Genomic DNA, 21,169 nt, shown 5'->3' with positions numbered 1-21,169 from the left:
TGCCTGCTCTTAAATACAAAAAGGGTTAGATTAGACCAAAACAGCTCCTCACAGAAAATCGGTCCAGAACAAGGCCACAGTAGGTAACATTTCCTCTTCCATATCTGCTGCAACAAGCCTATGTGTCCCAGCTTTTTTGGTTACCTGTTGTTGAAAATTGTGCTTTGGCTGTTTGGTAGTTGTAGGCATCACACTGTTATCTTGAGCCTCACTCAGGCTCCGGGGGTCTCTAGCTTCTAGCTTTGTGTGGCAGGTGTGTTTGGAAAGAATTGATGTGGAGATTTGATTTAGTTGAAAATTTACTGTCACATTCTCGTCCTTTAGTTCAACAAATCCGAACTAGCGCTAGTGTCTCCTCTCCTCTAAAGATGTCCTAATTTAAACCATTCCCCTCCGTGGACCCAAGCTTATGTGTCAGTCACCTGGATCAACAAGTGTCATGTGACCATTAAAAGGGGTGCTTGATTTGCTTTTCTGTGCTCATATTTTACACATAGATGGAGGAATACAGTAACCAGGTACCTGTAGTGATATTATTATTTGACAGTATCAGTATCAGTTTTTGGGGATGCCTTGGATGCTGCCATTGGAGCCGTGTCTGTTAATGGTGAGAGTGTGGAAGCTGTAGAGCAGTTTTCCTACCTTGGCAGCGTAATTCATCGATCCACTGACTGCGAGGCTGAGATCAACTGCAGACTTGGACTAAAGTCGCTGGCTGTGACAACTTCGGCTCATCTTTGGATATTGTTGTTAGACTGTGTGTGATGCTGACGTGCTCAGCTACCCGATACTGGATTGGCAGCTGTGCTTTCAGGGCATGTGGCGCTTTCCGAGGCCTGATCCAGTTCACCACACACTGGGTGCCCAGGACCCGCTGGGCTGATCCAGATGCTTGGGGCAACCGTGCGCATCATGGAGGTGGCAGAGGGGAGGATACCTGAAGAGATGGGGTACGGTCTGAAGGATGGCCATCAGGAGGACAGAGCAGTGCAGGACCAGAGTTGATGATGCTTCCATACCTGAGTTTTGTTTCTGTCGAATGACAGTACTGTCACTTTGCCTCCATAATCTTATCTGTTCCAAAGTTAGTCCTCCACTGCAGGCAGACTATTATTCATGTAATAAATAATGCCTGACAATTTTTTTTATGTTAATACAAAAGTAACTTTATTAATAACATTGTTTGAAAACTCTATGACACTATGAAGAGTTTCATTATCTAGAAAAGTCAAAGGATTTATGTCAGTACAACAGAGTAATATAACTGGGTATACTCACGTACAGGGTTTATTGTTAGGGATGCACAATAGTGGATTATTGCTGCTTTCTGATGAGCCAATATTTACAAAATAATTCCAGCAAATCTCGATAAAGATATTTAAATGTAGTTTAGACGTCACACTTCAGTCCTTCAGACTTTAAAGAGTAATGATGGTGAATGAAGACAAAGATTTTAGCTGGTGTAGGTCTGTTGGCTCAGACTAAAACTACCATAACTCATTCATTGACTCTTCTTGACAAAATATCAACTGTAAATATCGGCAGAAATTCTCATATCTGCTGATATCATGCCTATAATATTGTGCATTACTAGTTTTTGCATTTCCATATATCAACAAAATCATTTGTTTTCATTACCAAACTTTATTTAAAAAAAAAAAAACTACTGTAGTTTCACATTTTCATGTCTCTTTCTCCATTTTGTTTGTATGACTTCTGCTTTTATTTCTTATCAAGAATTCACATTTTACAAAAACAGATGATAAACAAACAGTCAAATAGGTGGTTGATTTTTAAAGTCTTACAGTAAAAACTGGCCCTTTAAGGACACTTTTCATTCTGATGTAGTCCAGATTCAAAATGAGTTAAACGCCCCTGTATTAGACACAACACAATGTTCAAACAGAACACAACAAACATCTCAACATTTACATATAACTCAAATTAAGTCAGAGTTAACAGATTTTATAAAAACCCTGGATGAATCTTTTAACACTCTAACTTGGCGGGGCCCCTCTTTACCTACCCCCCCTCTGTCAGCTGGGATCCTGGAGATCCAGCAGAGTGAAGTCCTGACTGATGGGGAAGCTGTTTTCGTCACACAAGAAGTGGCTCTGAACGGTGATGATGACGGTTTTCTTGGGAAGGGTGAGGAGGGAGAGGATGATCTCTGCTGCCACCTGGATGTGTCTGAGCTCAGAGCCTGAAGCTGAAAGAGAGTCAGTGTTATCAGGTTCACAGCAGGTTGTTACAGTCAACATTTCAGAGTCACAGCAGGTTCTTAGAGTCCATATTTTAACATTACCTATACAAAACCATTTTTACTCTCCTGTCTTTAACATTGACCAAACCTTTTTATCCCTGTCTCTGATCTAAACTACACTGTTTGAACCCAGTCTTTGATCCAAACTAAATGCTTTTAACCCTGTCTTTGACCTAAACTAATCCTTTTCAACCTTAACTTTGACCTAAACCAAATCTTTTTAACCCTGTCTTTGACCTAAACTAATCCTTTTTAACCCTTCTTTGACCTAAACCAATCTTTTTTAACCCTGTCTTTGACCTAAACCAACCCTTTTCAACCTTAACTTTGACCTAAACCAATCCTTTTTAACCCTGTCTTTGACCTAAACCAATCCTTTTTAACCCTTTTTTGACCTAAACCAAACCTTTTTAACCCTATCTTTGACCTAAACTAATCCTTTAACCCTTTTTTGCTCTAAATCAAACCTATTTTAACCATTCTTTGACCTTAACTAATGCTTTGAACCATAACTTTGACCTTAAACAAACCTTTTTAACCCTGTCTTTGACCTAAACTTACCTTTTTTAAACCTTCTTTGATCTAACCCAAACCTTTTTAACCCTGTCTTTGACCTTAACCCTGTTGTTGAATTAAACTTATCCTGTTTGACCCCTCTTTGTCATTTAGTTGTTTGAAACCATGCCACAGGACTGTTTTTGACTGTGTTGGTCCCAGATGTCCTACCATCATTTGTTTATTCAAATTAAATAGATCACATCAGCACGCTGTTTTGTCATGAAATCATTAAATATTCTGAAAAAAAGGTTCTGTGTATCTGCCATCATCGGCCCTCATTCACCAACTGTTCTTCAGTAGAACTTTGTTTTTGAACCCTCTTTTTCCAGTTTTTAAGAAGAGTGTGGCATTCATCAAAGTTAGATGGATTTAACACTTTTCAGCACTCACACTCACATTCAAAAAACTTTATTTGTCCCAAGGAAGCCAATTTAAAGCACTTAGAGCAGCAGCATTAGAAAGAGCAGAAGTCTAACAAACCAAAAAATCACAATTGCAAATATCAACATAAAAAGAGTTTTTAAACAACAAACACTCAAACCTTATAGATAAGAAATGAATCAACAGAATATACTTCTAAATCTATTTTACTGCATTTTTAACATTTTAACACTTTTACATTAAAATGTTTAATCCTGAATATAAATTAATAACATGTAGTTAGTACAAGTGGTTGTAGTTTAAGCACTCCTTTAAAACAATAAAAATCTGTCTTCAATCATGAGCAGGTAAAAATGTGTTTAATGATGTTCATCATTTAAAGAGTCAGAATTTAAAATGATCAGAATCAGCTTTATTGGCCAAGTATTCACTGCGGTTAGTTCTACTTTAGACAAGTGTTTAATGAACAGAGGGTCAAACCTTCAATAATGCAGAGGGTTTATTATACAAGGAATTTATTTATTTATTCATCTGGCTGGAAGCAGGGTCACTCATGCTGCATGGACAGGAAGTGTGTATGTCTCACCTGAGCTCTTGTGAAGTTTATCGGGCGGAGCTTCGAGGAGCGCCTGCAGACGGAGAGGAGGAGCTTTAACACACAGGTGGCTGCTGCTGCCTCGCCCACTAACTGTCAGCACACCGGGCCTGAAACACCGACACACGCCCATGCACACACACACAAACATCAATCAGAAGGTAATACAGGATGTAGCCCCACCCACCAAACCTTTTTTCACACTCTGATTGGTTGTTGTTTCCACTTTTTGTTTCTTCTTTTAGTTCTGGTTCTGGTTTAACAACCAATCAGTGAAGCCTAAACTAAGCCTGACTGAGCAGAATCATGATTACATAAGATCATATTCACTGAGATAGATTTTTCTGTCAGCACTACTAAAATACCTATGGTAACAGTCAGATCAGTTGGAGTTACCTGTAGAAGCAGCTAACTTCAGTATAAAGCAGCATATTCATCTGAGTCTACATAACATTCATAGTGCTTCGAGAACTAGATGTAGTAGTTGCAGTACCTCGTAGTCAAACAAAGAGTACCTTTAGTGCTAAAAGTAGTGCCAGTAGTAATATCAACAAGGTTATGTACCTGTAGTAGTGTATGACGGTGGTATGTACCTGTAGCAACAACTGACAATGGTATGTACCTGTAGTAACACCTGACAGCAGTATGATCCTTTAGTAACAACTGACAGCGATTTGTTCCTTTAATAATGTCTGACAGTTGTATGTACCTGTAGTAACACCTGTCAGTGGTGTGTACCTGTAGTAACACCTGACAGCAGTTTGTACCTGTAGGAACACCTGACAATGGTATGTACCTGTAGGAACACCTGACAACAGTATGTACCTGTAGTAACACCTGACAGCAGTTTGTACCTGTAGTAACACCTGACAATGGTATGTACCTGTAGTAACACCCGACAGCAGTATGATCCTGTAGTAACAGCTGACAGTGGTGTGTACCTGTAGTATTGTTTCATAGGGGTATGTACCTGTAGTAACACCTGACAGCGGTAAGTACCTGTAGTATTGTTTGACAGTGTTATGTACCACTAGTATTGTCTGACAGTGGTATGTACCTGTAATAACACCTGACAGCGGTAAGTACCCGTAGTATTATTTGAGAGTGTTATGTACCACTAGTATTGTCAGATAGCGGTATGTACCTCTAGTAACACCTGACAGCGGTATGTACCTGTAGTAACACCTGACAGCGGTATGTACAGGTAGTAACACCTGATAGCGGTATGTACCAATAGTATTGTCAGATAGTGGTGAGTACCTGTAGTATCTGCTGACAGTGTTATGTACCTGTAGTTACACCTGACAACAGTATGTACCTGGAGTAAGACCTGACAGTTGTATGTACCTGTAGTAACACCTGTCAGTGGTGTGTACCTGTAGTAACACCTGACAGTGGTATGTACCTGCAATAAGACCTGACAGCAGTATGTACCTTCAGTAACACCTGTCAGTGGTGTGTACCTGTAGTAACACCTGACAGCAGTTTGTACCTGTAGTAACACCTGACAGCTGTAAGTATCTGTAGTAACACCTGACAGTGGTTTGTACCTGTATTTACACCTGACAGCAGTATGTACCACTAGTATTGTCAGACCATGGTCAGTACCTGTCGTAATGTCTGACAGCGGTATGTACATGTAGTAATGTCTGACAGTGGTATGTACATGTAGTAATGTCTGACATCAGTATGTACCTGTAGTAATGTCTGACAGCGGTATGTACATGTAGTAATGTCTGACAGCGGTATGTACATGTAGTAATGTCTGACAGCGGTATGTACATGTAGTAATGTCTGACAGCGGTATGTACATGTAGTAATGTCTGACATCAGTATGTACCTGTAGTAATGTCTGACAGCGGTATGTACATGTCGTAATGTCTGACAGCGGTATGTACATGTCGTAATGTCTGACAGGGGTATGTACATGTAGTAATGTCTGACAGCGGTATGTACATGTAGTAATGTCTGACAGCTGTATGTACATGTAGTAATGTCTGACAGCGGTATGTACATGTAGTAATGTCTGACATCAGTATGTACCTGTAGTAACGTCTTACAGCAGTATGTGGCAGGCAGGCATAACATGGGAGGTAGATGCCGTTGGCGTCTGTATCGAGCTCAGTGGAGCAGCGTCCACACCCAGTGTAGGTGATGTCACCGCCTAACGCCTCCAGGATGTCGTCCATTGATGAGGTGCCATCAAGTACTGGCTGAGGGGCATTCTGGGAAGGTGGACAGTCCTGAAACTGGAAGTTAATGACCTGGATTCTGAGCTCGACCTCACCTGGTAGAGGAAACGGAGCAGATCACTGGCAGGTCATACCTGATTTACACAGTAGTGCTGCTATCTGAACTCTGAATGAGTGTTGTTTAACCCTGATCAACGCTTGATGAAAAATCAATACCTTACTGTGACCCCCATACACTTAACTAGCTCTGTGGCACCAATATGAAACTACACATTCAGAGAAAGATGTCTACCAATCCCAGCACCACAGGAGCTAGTCCATCCTCCTAATCATATTGCATCATGTTTACAGCTGTTCCACTCACCACTGTATTTCTGGGACAGCAGAGTGTCCACGTCCAACTCCACAATACCTGGTCCTGTTCGAGGGGGGTGTGGTCTGATGAAGGCCTCAGCACGGTGGTCAGCGGGGTCCAGAAGCTGCAGAGAGCTCCATGGGGTCGAGTGCAACTCTGGGAGGTCAGAGGTCAAACCTTCCCTTACCAGGAGGACACGGAAGTCCCAGATAGAGGCTAAAATGACAGGATGATGAATAGATGGATGGATAGATGGATTACTTAATAAATCTGCCACCTGTCTGTGTCTTCCTTGTATTGTTGATCTATTCTAGTGTGAAGTATCTGTTAGTCTAGGTGTGCTGTACCTCTGTCCCTGTTGATCCGAGTCAGCCAGTCCACAGCTGCTCCCCACAGTAACAGTGCCCCCTGCTGGCCATCCGGCTGCTCCACAGTCAGAATGGCCTTCGACTGAAGAGCCGACCTGCAGCGAGACTCTGCCTCACTTCTCCAGTCTAGAAGAATTAGATTCATTGGACAGTGATGTCACTCATCTCAACATCAGAATATCATCAATCTATCATACCATCCATCGTCAATCCACCATCTATCCATCTGGTCATATGATCATCTCTCCTCATCCGTGGTCGTGGTTAAAGAGACTGATTTTTCAGCTGTGGTCCTCATTTATCAAACTGGTTTATAAACCAGTTCAGATTTGGGTATAGAAATTATCTTAGAATGAGGTCCAAGGTCCATGTTTGATTTATGAAACATGTGTATCTGAGCAGGTGTTGATAAAAACAGCAACTGAAAACAATCGTCATTGAAACATGCCCCGGCCCCGCCCTCAGAGTTTACGTCATGGAGATATTTAATACACCGTTGATACCTGCTCCCTTTGTCATTGTTTCAATATCCAGGTCAGAGAAAGAAATGGAAATTTAATATTTGTTGTTGTTCAGCCTGAGAGGTATTAGGGTATGTTATTTTAAAAAAAAGATAGCTATTGACCATTGTTTGATCCATTTTACGGAAATCTAATCTCTAGATTAGAGTGACTGTTCAAATCTCCAGACCTGCTGATGATAATCTACTCAAGTTATTTCCGTGTTTGGTCATATCTTAAACTCTACAGGTTTACAGAGTTAAATAGTTCAGAGGAAGTTTCTTCACTTAGTCACAGCCATCTAAAAAAAAAATATTTTTAAGAAGATAAATGCTTAACTTGTTTTCTCTTTTTCTGAATAACTGCAGTGTTTTTTTGTTAAACTCCAATCATATTTTCAAAGTGATAATATGGTGTACGACAGAACTTTAATAATGATTGGAGGCCGCCTGTTGGTTTTATTTTTAAAATAAATTGATTAAAAAAATTTAGACCTCTGCTGTAAACCAGTCTGATAACTGAGGGCTGCTGTAATGGTCCAGACCTAAACGCTGTCTCACCTGTGCTGACGTGGGCGTCAGTGACTCTCAGCAGAGCGTGGACCAGCATGTTTACCTTCAGTGACCTCAGGGTTGCGTAGGGGAGACGGTTGAGGTCCTGAGGTGGGGACACGTGTGAAGACACCAGCAAGGGGCGCCGCTGACGCAGATACCGGCATAGAGAGCTGAGAGAGTGAGGGTCGACCTGCTGAGGAGCTGCAGAGACAGATGGAGAGAGGCTAAGACCAGGGGAGCTCTTCCTGAGGAGACCGCTGATGGTCGGAGGATGCAGACGTACCTGATGGCGAGGTGGTGGAGCTGATTGGCCCCAGGTTAAGGAGTATGCTGCTGAAGGTGGACTGTAGCACCGTCTCTCCTCTCCACCTGTCCTCGTTCACCTGCAGCCCTAGGAGAGAGAACGACCACGCCCTCGGTGATGACATCATCATCAGAAAATGATGCTCTGCCCCCTCACTTTTACATCTCTACCTGTGATGAGAAGGATGTCACCAGGAGAAACTGTCAGCACCCAGAATGCTGCCCGCCGCCACAGCACCACCTTCATCTCAGCTCCTGATTGGTCGGTCACCAAGATGGATGCCAGGGGAATCAGGGACCCAGCTGAGGGCCCCGCCTTCACCTTTGACCCCAGCAATGAAAAACGCCAAACATCAGCAGACAGTCAGGAAGAACAGGTACAACTCAGAAAAAAAGGAAATCATGAAAAGTCATTTCACATAAGAAGTGAAATTTCAATAAATTCTGTGTTTCATCTCATTTTTTGTTTTAATCTTGATGATTATGGCTCACAGCTCACAGAAATCTAAGATCCACTATCTCTAAATATTAGAATATCACAAATATCAGTCTGTGTTTTATACTTTATAATAAAGAAATGTTGACTTTTTGTTAAATTTTGCTCATTTATCACTCAGTACTTGGTCAGGGCTTCTTTTCATGAATTACTGCACCATTGTGACATGTCCTGCTCCGAGAATTGCCTCCTTATCATGGTGGAGGGGTTTGTAAGCTGGGCAGCTGGCAAAGGTGGGGACCCAGGCACTCTGACCCTCAGCATCAGAGACTGACTATGGGGACATGGAACGTCATTTCTCTGGTGGGGAAGAGCCAGAGCTGGTGTGGGATGCAGAATGTTACCAGTTAGATATAGTCAGGCCCACCTCCATGCACAACTCTGGTTCCAGAGAGGGGCTGGACGCTCTTCTACTCTGGAGTTGCCCAGGGTAAGAGGCCCCGGGTGGGTGTGGGGATACTCATGAGCCCCCTGCTGGCAGCCTCTGTGTTGGAGTTTTTCCCAGTGGAAGGGTGGGTTGCCTTTCTGTGACTTCAGGTTGTCAGGAGGAAAGCTCTGACTGTTATTGGTGCATATGCACTGAATAGCAGGTCGGAGTCCCCGCCCTTCTTGGAGTCTCTGGGTGGTGCCCCGGAAGGAGTGCCGCCTGGGGACTCCATTATCATACTGGGGGACTTCAATGCCTATGTTGGCAAATGGAGACTCCTGGAGGGGGGTGACTGGGAGGAACGGCCTGCCCGATCTGAACCCAAGTGGTGTTTTGTTATTGGACTTCTGTGCTAGTCATGGATTGGCCATAACAAACACCATGTTTGAACAAAGGGATGCTCATAAGTGTACTTGGTACCAGAGCACCCTAGGCCAAAGGTCGATGATCAACTCTGTTTTCATTTCATCAGATCTGCGGCCATATGTTCTGGACACACGAGTGAAGAGTGGAGTGGGGCTGTCAAGTGATCACCACCTGGTGGTGAGTTGGATCAGATGCAGGCGAAGTGAAAAAGGAAACCTTTGAAAATTGGACATTTCCACGATATTCTTATATTTGTGTTTTTTATTGTCGTGAGCTGTAAGCCTTAATCATTAAAGGTTAACTTTCTAAAGTAAATAACAGGATAAAATGGACATTTTCATGATATTCTAATGCTTTAGCTACACCTATTTAGCAGGTAAAAGGTGGACTTCAGGACCAGTTTTGCTTGGTGTTTGGCGTTCTCTAGTCACCCACCTGTCAGTGAACATTTTTAGAGAAAAGTGACACCTCACCATGTCTCAACCCACCTTGACCTCCTTGATATGACATGGATGAACCACCGCCACCAGCACCGAGTATGGCCCCACCCCTCTTTCACAGCAGCTCAGGAGCGTGTGGTGGCCTTTGGGCTCAGTGCTGGTCATGGTCTCAGCCATGGTCGTTCTTTCAGCAGTGGTTGTGGACCTGGCTGTGGTTGCAGACTCAGTGCTGGTTGTGGGCTCAGCTTTGGTCTTGGTGTCTGATGGTCCCACCCTTACCTCCCCTGAGACTCGAGCTTTCTTGGCTTTAGGAGGAGAGCTGGACTCATGTTGCGCCAACTCCTGGGAACAGAGAATGCCTTCTGTGGTAACCTCGATAACCACGCCCCCTTCTTGGGCCTTCAGGGACCAGCTCAGTTGGCTGAAGAGGTCCAGGGAGCCTCCGGGGGTCGAGGATTGCGGGCTGAAGAGCTCAGGGGTGCTTGAGGAGGATGGGGTCTGAGGAGGCTGGGCTTTCAGGGGGCTAGCTGCTTGGATGTTGTGTCTGCCTCTCAGGACCAGGGCCTGACTCAGAGTCCAGGTGGACAGGAAGTGAGAGTGGCTGGACAGTGGGGGGTTGGCTGATGACCGTCTGGAGCTCTGCGGACCCTCTGAGTCTGACTCTGCTGCAGGGAAACAGTTCGCCAGATACTCATGAACGGACTCTGAACTTTCACTGTCATGTCTACGGTCTGATTCTGACAGGATGCCACATCGCTCTCTCTCCTCCTGTCCCTGTGGTTCAGCAGTACAGTCCCCTTTATGGTAGGACTCAGACCCATCAGAGTCCGGTTCTTCTGGTCTGTCTGAGCTCTCTCTGCTCACTCTGTCCTCCTCCAATGATAAATCTGTTTGGTTCCCAACCCTGTCTGAAAAAAGTAACAAATAACATGTAAAAACAAACCTTTAAATAAAAAAATAGACCAATTCTACTAAAAAGTCACTGAAATACAACAACAGTTCCAAAAAAGTTGGGTTGCTGGCCAGCTAAAATGTCAATAAAATCTCATAAACCCATATTTGAAGGTTTTATTTAAGCAACCCTTGCTGATTTATTCACATTCTGTCAGATCTCTACTTCACCACAGGATTTTTCAAAAGAGTCTGATCAATCTGCAAAGCTGTTTATTCACGGATTATGAGAATATATTATAAATAATGGGGGTTGTCAAGGCTCCATTTACTCACTTGTATTATCTATCTGCTTAAATACATGCAGGTATTAGCATACAAGTGCATCAAAAAATCAGAATATCATGAAACAGTTAGTTTTTCTTGTCATTTAAATTTAAAAAAATAATCTTCCATATATTCCGATATTGGATTTTTAGATTTTTGTGAGCTGTACGCCATAATTATCAAGATTAAAACTTAAAAGTCTGAAATATTTCACTTTGTATGAGATGAATCTAGAAAATATTGAAGTATAGCTTTAGTTAAATCATTGGAAAAAATAACTTTTTCATTTTTTCATTCTGTTTTTTCCTGAGATACACCTGCAGGCAGATCTACCATCAGGCAAAGGTAGGGTATTACCTGGAGCACAGGGCCCCGGTAAACTTAAATCACAGTCACTGTACCTATACCTGGTTACCATAGTCCTGTACTCATTCCAGCCTTGCTGATCATCAGGATATGGTGAGGATGAAACCAAAGTTTTTTAACATTTAATCCAGCAGTCTCACCTGGTGAAAGCTTCAAATGTCCATCCTGCCAGGTGAGCTCCAGGTGTCTCCAGTCAGCAGAGGGACAATCCCCATCCCCCATCCCAGGGCCTGATGAGGAAGGAGGGGCCCCCAGGAAGACGTGGATCCTAGGCCGGTCAGACATGTTCTAAAGGGGGGGTTAATAGTAATATTAGAGTGAAAACATGAGACCCAGAGAGATCCTATCACTAGAGACTGAACAAGTGAATGGGAGGATTTGTTTTACTGCAGCAGCTCAGAACAGGAACATGATTTCATGTTTTATGGCTTTAAAAATGGCCCTCTGGAGTTTCTTTAACTCAACCTGAAAAACTGGAGCTGACACAACCGTGACTCAGCAGAACACAGCTCCATCATGTATGAACACAGACAGCTGAGAACAATAACCAACAACCAATAAGAGAGCAGGATGCTGGGGGAGGTTCAGGTCTGTTCCATATGTGGAGTCTGACTGGTGCCCAGTCTAGGCCAGAATAACATTCCCAGCATGTCATCCATACATCAGTACCCAATAGTGACTTCCTGTTAAGACCGCTGTCTGATAATCTTAAATGACCGTCGATCCATCAGCGTCAGAATAAAACGAAGGTCTGTCCCCGAGCCAAAGGTCATAGATCCATATTCACAAAGGAGACCCTGCATGGATAAGCGGAGGTCACAACACATGAAGGTTATTATATATGATAGAAGTCAAAACTATACCATTTAAACCTTTTTGATACCGCAGCAACAAAAAAACATACTAGACACAGTCATTATCATCCTTCATGCTAAGTTGTCCAAAAACACTGTCAACATCTACGTACATGAAAGCTGTCATGATGTTCTCTCCTCTTATCTATCGTGTGTTTTTAAATAATCAAATCTGTTAATTTCATGTTTAGAAATAACAGAAATACAGACTTTCTGTCTGATTTTAACCAAAAAACAGAGAAAAAACCTTGCTCCTGTTCAGTTTCACCCACTTTTCCAAACGTTGCCAACTATAGCACATTTTGAGAAAAAATGGAGGAAAAAAGCCCCTATCATCCCAAGCTTCACCAACACTCTGCCCTTTAAAGTCATATAAGCTTCTGAAACATTCCATTTTGCCCTTAAAGATGATGTCATCAATTCTATAAAAATTCCATCCTCACCTTTGAAGAAATTCAAACTTTTTAGTTTATAAAACATTCCATCCTTGCCTTTTACCATGTCATCGATCTATAAAGAATATCATCCTTGCCTCTGAAGAAATTCCAACTTTAAGTTTATAAAAGCATTTCATCCTTTCCTTTAATGATGATGTCATTAAATCTATAAAAATTCCATCCTCGCCTTTAAAGAACTTCCCACTTTTCAGTTCATAAAACATTCCATCCTTGCCTTTTATCATGTCATCAATCTACCAGGAACCACTCTTGCCTTTGGAGACAATTCATGCTTTTAAGTTTATAAAAAATTTCATCCTCGCCTTTGAAAGAAGTCATCAAATCTATTTAAAAATCCACCCTTGCCTTTGAAGACAGTTCATACTTTTAAGTTTGTAAAACATTCTATTCTTGCCCTCAAGGATGATGTAATCAAGGCTTATAAAACATTCCTCCCACAAAGGTAGCATGGTACAGATTTTGGCAGCTTTACAACCTTTCAGAGTGCAACTGGAAGGGCTGAACCAAAGTGAACCAAACTAAACCAAACTGAACGAGACTGCACAAAACTTAAAGGGATACTTCAACATTTTGGCAAATTCGTCCATTGCCATAATTCCTATAGTCTTAGTAATAGGTTTGTTACCTTCAGTTGTCAGTGCAAGCTGTTTTTAGATCGGCACTGCGAAGTTCGGACCTGCTGTGACAACTCAATGTAAGCAGACGGTATTCCGGCTTTCCCTCATCAAACTCATCAAATACACAATCCAACAACTCCAAAACGCTCTCGTGGACAAGTTGTGACCTGTATACATTATTATTTCATAGTGTGGTGAATGTGCAGGTCACAACTTGTCCACGAGAGTGTTTTGGAGTTGTTGGATTGTGTATTTGATGAGTTTGATGTAGGAAAGCCGGAATACCGTCTGCTTACATTGAGTTGGCACAGCAGGTCCAAACTCGGCAGGGGCCGATCCAAAAACAACTTGCCCCGACAACTGAAGGTAACGAACCTATTACTAAGACTATAGGGATTATGGCAACGGACGAATTTGCCAAAATTTTGAAGTATCCCTTTAACCAAACTGCACCAGATTGAACCAGCTGGGCAGGAACAGTTTTTGAGAAAAATGCTCCAAGTTTACTCCTCTATGGGCTTCACTGGGGTTCCTCTACGGGTTTTACCCCTCTACGGGTTCCTCTGTGGTTCCTCTACAGTTTTTACCCTTTGTGGGCTCAACTATGGTTCTCTTTACAGGTTTAACCCCACTGTGGTCCTGCTGAAGGTTTTAACCCTCTCTGGGCTCCAATGTGGTCCTGCTGAAGGTTTTACCCCTCTGTGGGCTCCACTGTGGTCCCTCTGAAGGTTTTACCCCTCTGTGGGCTCCACTGTGGTCCCTCTGAAGGTTTTACCCTCCCTGTTTGGCCCACAGGCTGTACTGTGGTACCCCTGAAGGTCTGACCCTCATGTGTGCCCCATCGCCATCATGTGAGCGTGCTCAGTTACAGTGTCAGATTCTCCCTCCACCTGCTGCTGTCAGTCAAACAGAGACCAAGACAGCAGGTCCAGTCTGTGGGCTCCACCATCATCCTGTTCCTGATTTAGTTCAGTAAATGTTAGAACCAGTTTTAAAGACCCATATGTCCCTGTAGAGGCAGCAGAGTTTATTAGCATGAGCCCAGACGTCCAGCAGAGAAGCTCCTCATGTTCTGGATGTTCTGGATGTTTGTGATTTATGGAGAACCTCCATGTTTACGGTCTTTAAAAAAAAAAAGAACCTGAGAGCTGAAGCAAACCATGACAAGCTCTAGAGCTGGGTTTGAGAGAGGATATGCTTTATTCACCGAAACAGACTACAGAACAAAGAAATATGCATGGAAGACAGTAGGATTAGGGCAGTAGTGTCCAAACCATGGCCCAGGGACCAACTGTGGCCTGTGGCCCATTTTTATTTGACATGCAGCAAATCTTTCAAAATAAAGTGAGCTAACATCAGAACATGAAGCTGATGATTGACTTTACTCTTCTTAGTTTGGACACTAGGTGGTGCTGCTGAGTTTAATCTGTAAATCATTTTGATAAGAAGAAGTCAATGGTGTTTTTTTTCACTAATAAACTGACACGTAAAAGTTAAACGAACTGACAACCAGAATAAAACAGATATCTGGATTGATAAAACCCTGATGGATAAAGACCAAAAGATTAAAGCAGCATGAATGGAGCTCATTGTCTGCTCTGTCTCAACCTCTGTGAGAGATGATTCGACCATCATACTCTACAGTAGGAACCCTCAGGTCGTTGTCGACCATTACTCTGTACAGTATGAGCGCTCAGGTCGTGGTCGACCACCAGACCATACGTATTGAGCTCATAAAATGCTTGTGATGATCGTTTGTCCTAAACGATTCAGCCTCAGAGTGAGCTGACATTCCACCAGAGTCACATGGTGTTCGACTGGCTTTAGTCAGTGTCCCGGGGGTTCTATTTCAGAAAACCTCTGCTGTGAACAAACTCATCCAAACATAAACCAGTGTGTCTAAGATAAATACTAGAGGCCATACCAGTCTGGCGTCAAAGACTAAGGGTCAATCCCATTTCTACTTCTTAGCCCTTCTCCTTTGTCTCCCTCTTACCCCTTGAAACAGAGTGGTAATGGGTAGGGGTGAAAACCTACTCTTAAGAAATGAGACACCACTTGATTGCCGTTCATCATCACACATTTTCGACAAACAATGCGCCATCGGAGGTGACGATAAAGCTTCGACCATGTCTTTCATACAATGGATCTCTGTTTTGATCTTAGCCATTTATCTTAGCCCTTGTTTACACGTTTACATACCTAAAATACAATGAACTCCCATCCCTAGTAGCTAAAGACTGAATATATGAGAAAACACCACTGTTGTATTTATCATAATCAATGCCGAAAATATTTACATTTATGCACCTCCTTCCTAGTCTGTTGTGCCATTTCGTAAGTGAACGCAGTGCATGGTGAGAAATTCCTCATTCCCCTTGGTTTCAAGTGTTGCCTGAAAAATCTTCGTTTCAAAGGCAATGTAGCCCTCAGCACTAGCCCTTGATTCAAAAGAGAATTACAACACCACTTCACTTGATGTGAACGCGCAAATCCAAGTGGTAGGGCTAAGATAAGGGCTAAGGGGTAGAAATGGGACTAACCCTTAGTCTCTGATCTGATTTAGTTAGCTCTGTTAGCACACAGTTCCATTTTAGTGACTGATTTCTGTACAGTCTTGTTTTTATTTTAGTTTCAGATCACTACATTGATTCTTATATTTTAGTTTTATTCAGTTTCAGTAACTTTATCCTGATGGTGAATTAGGGATGGGAACTAAGAACCGGGTCCAGCTGAGAACCAGTTCCAATTGGTTCAATCCACTGACATCATTAAGATTTTATCTTAATGATTCCCTTATCAATGCCTTACTTCCACATCTCTGCGGGAACAAGAACAGAGAAGTCAAGGAAGTTGACATAGCGGAGAGTCACAAAAATAGGCTAAAGCTAAAGAAACAGCGCGACGTACGACATCTGTTCATGCGAGACATGCATCTTTTTGCACAGGAACTGTTCATTTTATACAAGATTTCAGTTGATCTTATACATCCAGAGATCTAGAATCCAGGGACTAGTTTTATATTATTTTAAGGTTTTATCTTTAAAAGTCAGAGAGCATAAGTATTGTATTCTAACTCAAGTTCATAGATTGAAGGTGCAGATAGCAGTTTGTTTTAACTGAGACATTTCAATCAAAAAGATAATTTCTGTATGTGTGTTCTGTATGTGCACTTTCCAGGTTTTCCACCTAAACACTTGATGCTTAACATTTTTACCTCCGCCAAGGAGGTTATGTGATCGGGTGGGTTTGTTCGTTTGTTTGTTAGCAACATAACTCAAAAAGTTACGGACAGATTTTCATGACATTTTCAGGAAATGTCAGAAATGGCATAAGGATAACCTGACACACCAGATGGATTTGGGAAAAGGCAGAGGCTTTGAAAAAATCTTGGAGTGTGATTGGATGAACGTTCTTTCTTTCACATCTCTACGGGCCAATCAGAGCAACAAAATACGTGTGTCAGCTGCTATCGAGCTGCGTGTGGGCAGCTACCGAGGAATAACGCGAAACATGGCGACTGTAGACATGAAAGTACTCGACTTTTGTCGTTTTGAAAAGAAAACAACTCACTGCTGTTCTTTGTTCTTCTTTTAACGAAGAAATGTCGTCAAGTTCTGATAAAACTGGAGTTTTAGTAGCATCCACGCTAATCTCTTCTGCCGTAACTGCACCAGCTCTTGCTGCTGCTGGTTTACGTCACGACTCTTCTGTGTCTGAAAGTACTGCCCTTCATTGCTGATTTGTGTTGTCACTTTCTAACCGGGGCCCAAATGGTTCAGATGGGAGCTTTGCAAGATGGATTCGCCGGTGAGAAACAAGGAAACGTGCATATCCATCTGCTTTGCAAGGTTAGCATAAGGAAGAACTGATTAGATTTTGAGAGTGATCCGGATCACCGTCTGGATTCAGGAAATTTTTAAAGGATTCTGTACTATTGGGAGATAGGGCTAATGGCGTTGGTCTGCGCTGTTACCACTTACACCAGGACATGGCGGACATGAATAACTTATTCAACGTTTTGGAGTTTATAGAGTTTGAAAGACACATGCCCGGTCGAGGAGACAAGTCGGAGCGTAACAGAGAGAAAGGCGGCGAATTGTAGCGAGAATACTCACAATGCTGGGAGGAATAGAGGAATATTCACTATCTGCCAGTCATGGCAGAGAGTGAATATAGTGAATATAGAATATAGTGAGAGAGTGAATACTGTAGTCAGTGTAGTCTGTTTCCTGCTGAAAATGTCAAATATGTCACTGAAGAGACATAGAGACGGTAAAAACTTTTTCTGAATTACTCAAAGGTTGGACATTTAAACCTCCACAGAGTATTACTGATCATTCTGAACAGTTTAATTATCAATAAGTCCTCATTAACCTTCTCTGATTTACCTAAGGTTAGAGAAGACGACAGTTTGACCTCCACAGAATACTAATGCTCATTCTGTTCAGTTTAAAGATCAATAATTCCTTATTCTGATTTATTTGTTTTCTCTTTGTGAAGCTGTGACTAAATCAGGCACTTCATGTTGATGTTTTGTTTTTTGGGGGTGTGTGTCCCTGGGACTGAATCCTGATTGGTGAATCACTAACACGGGAGGAAGTAAAGTGCAGCATTTAGAACCAATGTGCCTCCACAATAAAAGCACCAAATATATTATATTCTTATCCTAGGCCTATGATTATTTTTTCATTTGTTGTCTTTTGATATTAGTAAATGGGCAGTGACTTTAAAAGAGTAGATTTTATGTTGATTCCTTGAAGCTGTCTCTTCTCAAAGACATCATAGTAGAGTTTATGAGGCCAAATTGCCCATCTTCTGCTTTAATATTATTATTTTTTGTTTATGTTGTACTTTTAGAATGTCAAATGTCATAACTATTAACATGTAGAAAAATAAAAATTATGTAAACAAAAAGAGAAAGCTGAGTTCTTTAAAAACTGAATAGAACGTAAATCTGTAGCAAAATTAACATTTTATTTTGAAGGTTGTAACCGGAAACAGCACAGCGCTACATTAGGTAGCTCGATACTAGCTTAAAAGCAACAGAAACCTTACAATAAATGTGATAAAAGTTGACAGAGCTCATTATTTAACACTTACAGACATGTGTTTAGTGTTTTACTGACTTGTGCTTCGCCAACGTGCCTCAAAGTCCCGCTCAAAGACGTTAAAAGCTTCTTTAACCGCATTAAAGTGGAGCTAAACTCACGGAGTTTCCCTCGTGTTTCTGCTGTCAAAGCTACTCTCATATAAGGTTAAAGACCAGGCTGTGATACAGTTTTAAAACAGCAGAGGCTAGTTTAAATAAGGTTTAACGGCAGCGGCTGGTTGGGCTGTGAGCGCCGGTGTAGGTTGACAGGAAGGGGCGGCATGAAGGAGGAGCCGCTGCTGCGGTAAAAGTGTTCACAGTGCGGCTGATTCTCCTCGCTTTCCCCCTCTCTCCCTCTAAACCAAACCAGACCTCGCAGACTTTCCCCAGGACGGTCCAATTCTCTTCGGCCCAACATGTACCGGTATTTGGGGGAGCTACTTACCCGAGGAGCGGGCAGCGTCCTGGCCTCGGGAGCCCCTGCCACTGCCGCTGACTCGGCTCTGCCAGCGTCCGCCTCCCTGCTGCGCTACCGCGGCTACAGCCAGGCCGTGGACCAGGAGGACGACGACCCAAACTTTTTCAACATGGTGGAGGGTTTCTTCGACCGGGGCGCCGCTATCGTGGAAGACAAGCTGGTGGAGGGCTTAAAAACCCGGGAGAGCCCCGAGCAGAAGAGAAAGCGAGTCCGTGGGATCCTGAGGATCATCAAACCGTGTAACCACGTCCTGAGCCTCAACTTCCCCATCAAGAGAGACAGCGGGGAGTGGGAGATGATCGAGGCTTACCGAGCCCAGCACAGCCAGCACAGGACGCCCTGCAAGGGAGGTGAGAGGGGCCGGGAGACGGTCAATCTCACGGGGATATCACTGCAACTTATGTCATAGTGACTGTTTACAACACTGCAATATTAAGGCATTCTAATGTAGTATGAAGACCATATATTACGGCAACTTTATGTCAGTTACTGTATACAACACTGCAATATTAGTACATTCTAATGTAGTATTTAGACCATGTATCACGGCAGTATCACGGCAACTTTATGTAATAGTTGCTATATACAACACTGCAATGTTAGTACATTCTAATGTAGTATTTAGACCATGTATCACGGCAATATTACGGCAACTTTATGTAATAGTTGCTATATACAACACTGCAATGTTAGTACATTCTAATGTAGTATTTAGACCATGTATCACGGCAGTATCACGGCAACTTTGTGTCATAGTTATTGTATACACCACTGCAATTTTAGGGCATTCTAATGTTGTATTTAGACCATGTATCACAGCAATACCAAGGCAACTTAATGTCATCCTGACATCCCTGCAATATTAAGGCAGATTAATGTAGTATATAGGCCATACATCACGTCAATACCAGGGCACTATCATGGCACCTTAATTCAATACTCAAACTACATATTATAGCATATCACAGCAATTTAAAGGGGACATGTTTTACCCTTTTAAGACCAGTTTACATTGTTATCAGATGTTCCCAAAACATGCCTATGAAGTTTGTTGCTGAAAAAAACAGTTGAGTATAGCATTTTTGCATGTCTAAAATCCCCTCTGTTTCAGCCCAGTTCAGAACAAGCCGTTTCTGTGTCAGTGGCTTTAAATGTTAATTAGCTATTTGACTCCACCCCTGACACTCTTTTAATGTTACAGACACTTTTATCCAAAGTTTAGGACCCGATTAGAATTCAAACCAGCAACCTCCCAGACCAAAGTCAGCAGGGTAACCCACTGAGCTACCCAGCATCTCAGCTGGCAGCTGAGAGGAAGATCAGTAGAAGAGGGTGGAACTTTCCTCCAAGTGGGGATGGCCAACCAAACCTGGGGACGATGCTTACTCCACATGTGAGGTCACTAGAGTTTTAAATCTAAGAGCAGTTTGTTTCAGCACACGTTTTCTGAAAGTTGGAGAACAAGAGGGTGGAAGGAAATGGACTCTTCTGGTTCTTGAGGAGATTGTGGACAGGCCAGGGGTACATATTTATGTTAGAAAAGCCTGAAAAAGTGATTTTTGCATAATATAGCTCCTTTAATGTTATGCTAACTGCATACACCACTGCAATATTAGGGCAATTTAATGTCATACCAACAGCATGCATCACTACAACAGGGTAAACTAACTGCATAAATCACAGCAATACCATTGCAATATAATGATGTACTACCAGCATACATCACAGCAACTTATTGTAGTACTAATTACATAGATCATGGCATTATTACAGCAATTTCAGTGATACAGCATTCACCTCTGCAATGTTATGGCAAATTAATGTAGTACTAACAGCATACATCACAGCAATTTATCATTGTGCTAATGACATAAATTCCAGAAATATCATGGCAACTTAATGTACTACTAATAGTCATATTTGCTGCATGCATCACAGCAATATCACAGCAACTTAACAGCACAACCCATGGCAGAAACACAGCAATTTTGTAATACTAACACTATATATCACAGCAGTATTAGGGCAATTTAAATGCTATACTAAGAGCACATGTCACAGCAATATCATGGCAACATCTCAGCAACTTACACAGCTATCATTCATACACAACACATCACAACATTTTTACAGCAACTTAATGTCATTGTTACAGCAACATAATGTCATTAACATCACAGCAACATCCTGCCATTGCACTTTACCAAAAATGTTGTCACAAAGAGCCCACATGGAAGGTAAATTGCAGTGAGGGAAAAAGTTGACAACTTGATGAGCTGACTCAGGTG

General features: G+C 42.3%; 2 protein-coding genes across 4 annotated transcripts in view; one reads left to right on the top strand and one right to left on the bottom strand.

The window, feature by feature from the left end:
• Positions 1–1,275: 1,275 nt before the first annotated feature.
• Positions 1,276–18,986, bottom strand: shld2 (shieldin complex subunit 2). Of its 3 annotated transcripts, none has more exons than XM_041789066.1 (11): positions 18,849–18,986; positions 11,523–11,670; positions 9,847–10,706; positions 8,241–8,391; positions 8,050–8,157; positions 7,773–7,967; positions 6,692–6,838; positions 6,354–6,560; positions 5,841–6,084; positions 3,789–3,907; positions 1,276–2,203 (listed from the first exon to the last, which is right to left on the bottom strand). In XM_041789066.1, exons 2-11 carry the CDS (start codon positions 11,665–11,667, stop codon positions 2,037–2,039), a joined length of 2,343 nt encoding a protein of 780 aa, XP_041645000.1. In that variant the 5' UTR covers positions 11,668–11,670; positions 18,849–18,986; the 3' UTR covers positions 1,276–2,036. The 3 variants fall into 3 exon arrangements, 2 of the variants coding, with proteins under 2 accessions (XP_041645000.1, XP_041644999.1); XM_041789065.1 differs by having other exon boundaries at positions 1,278–2,209; XR_005991991.1 differs by having other exon boundaries at positions 2,077–2,209; positions 5,858–6,084.
• Positions 18,612–21,169, top strand: part of LOC121510820 (glutamate dehydrogenase, mitochondrial-like) — a 28,147-nt gene continuing 25,589 nt past the window's right edge. The window contains exon 1 of the mRNA XM_041789067.1: positions 18,612–19,231. Within this exon, the coding sequence (XP_041645001.1) occupies positions 18,820–19,231 (412 nt within the window). The 5' untranslated portion in view covers positions 18,612–18,819. The remainder of the gene's footprint in view (positions 19,232–21,169) is intronic.

The sequence above is a fragment of the Cheilinus undulatus genome, linkage group 6 (assembly GCF_018320785.1).
Source record: "Cheilinus undulatus linkage group 6, ASM1832078v1, whole genome shotgun sequence".
Classification (NCBI taxonomy): domain Eukaryota; kingdom Metazoa; phylum Chordata; class Actinopteri; order Labriformes; family Labridae; genus Cheilinus; species Cheilinus undulatus.
Note: the sequence above shows the minus strand (reverse complement) of the source record. Positions and strands in the feature narration are given on the sequence as shown.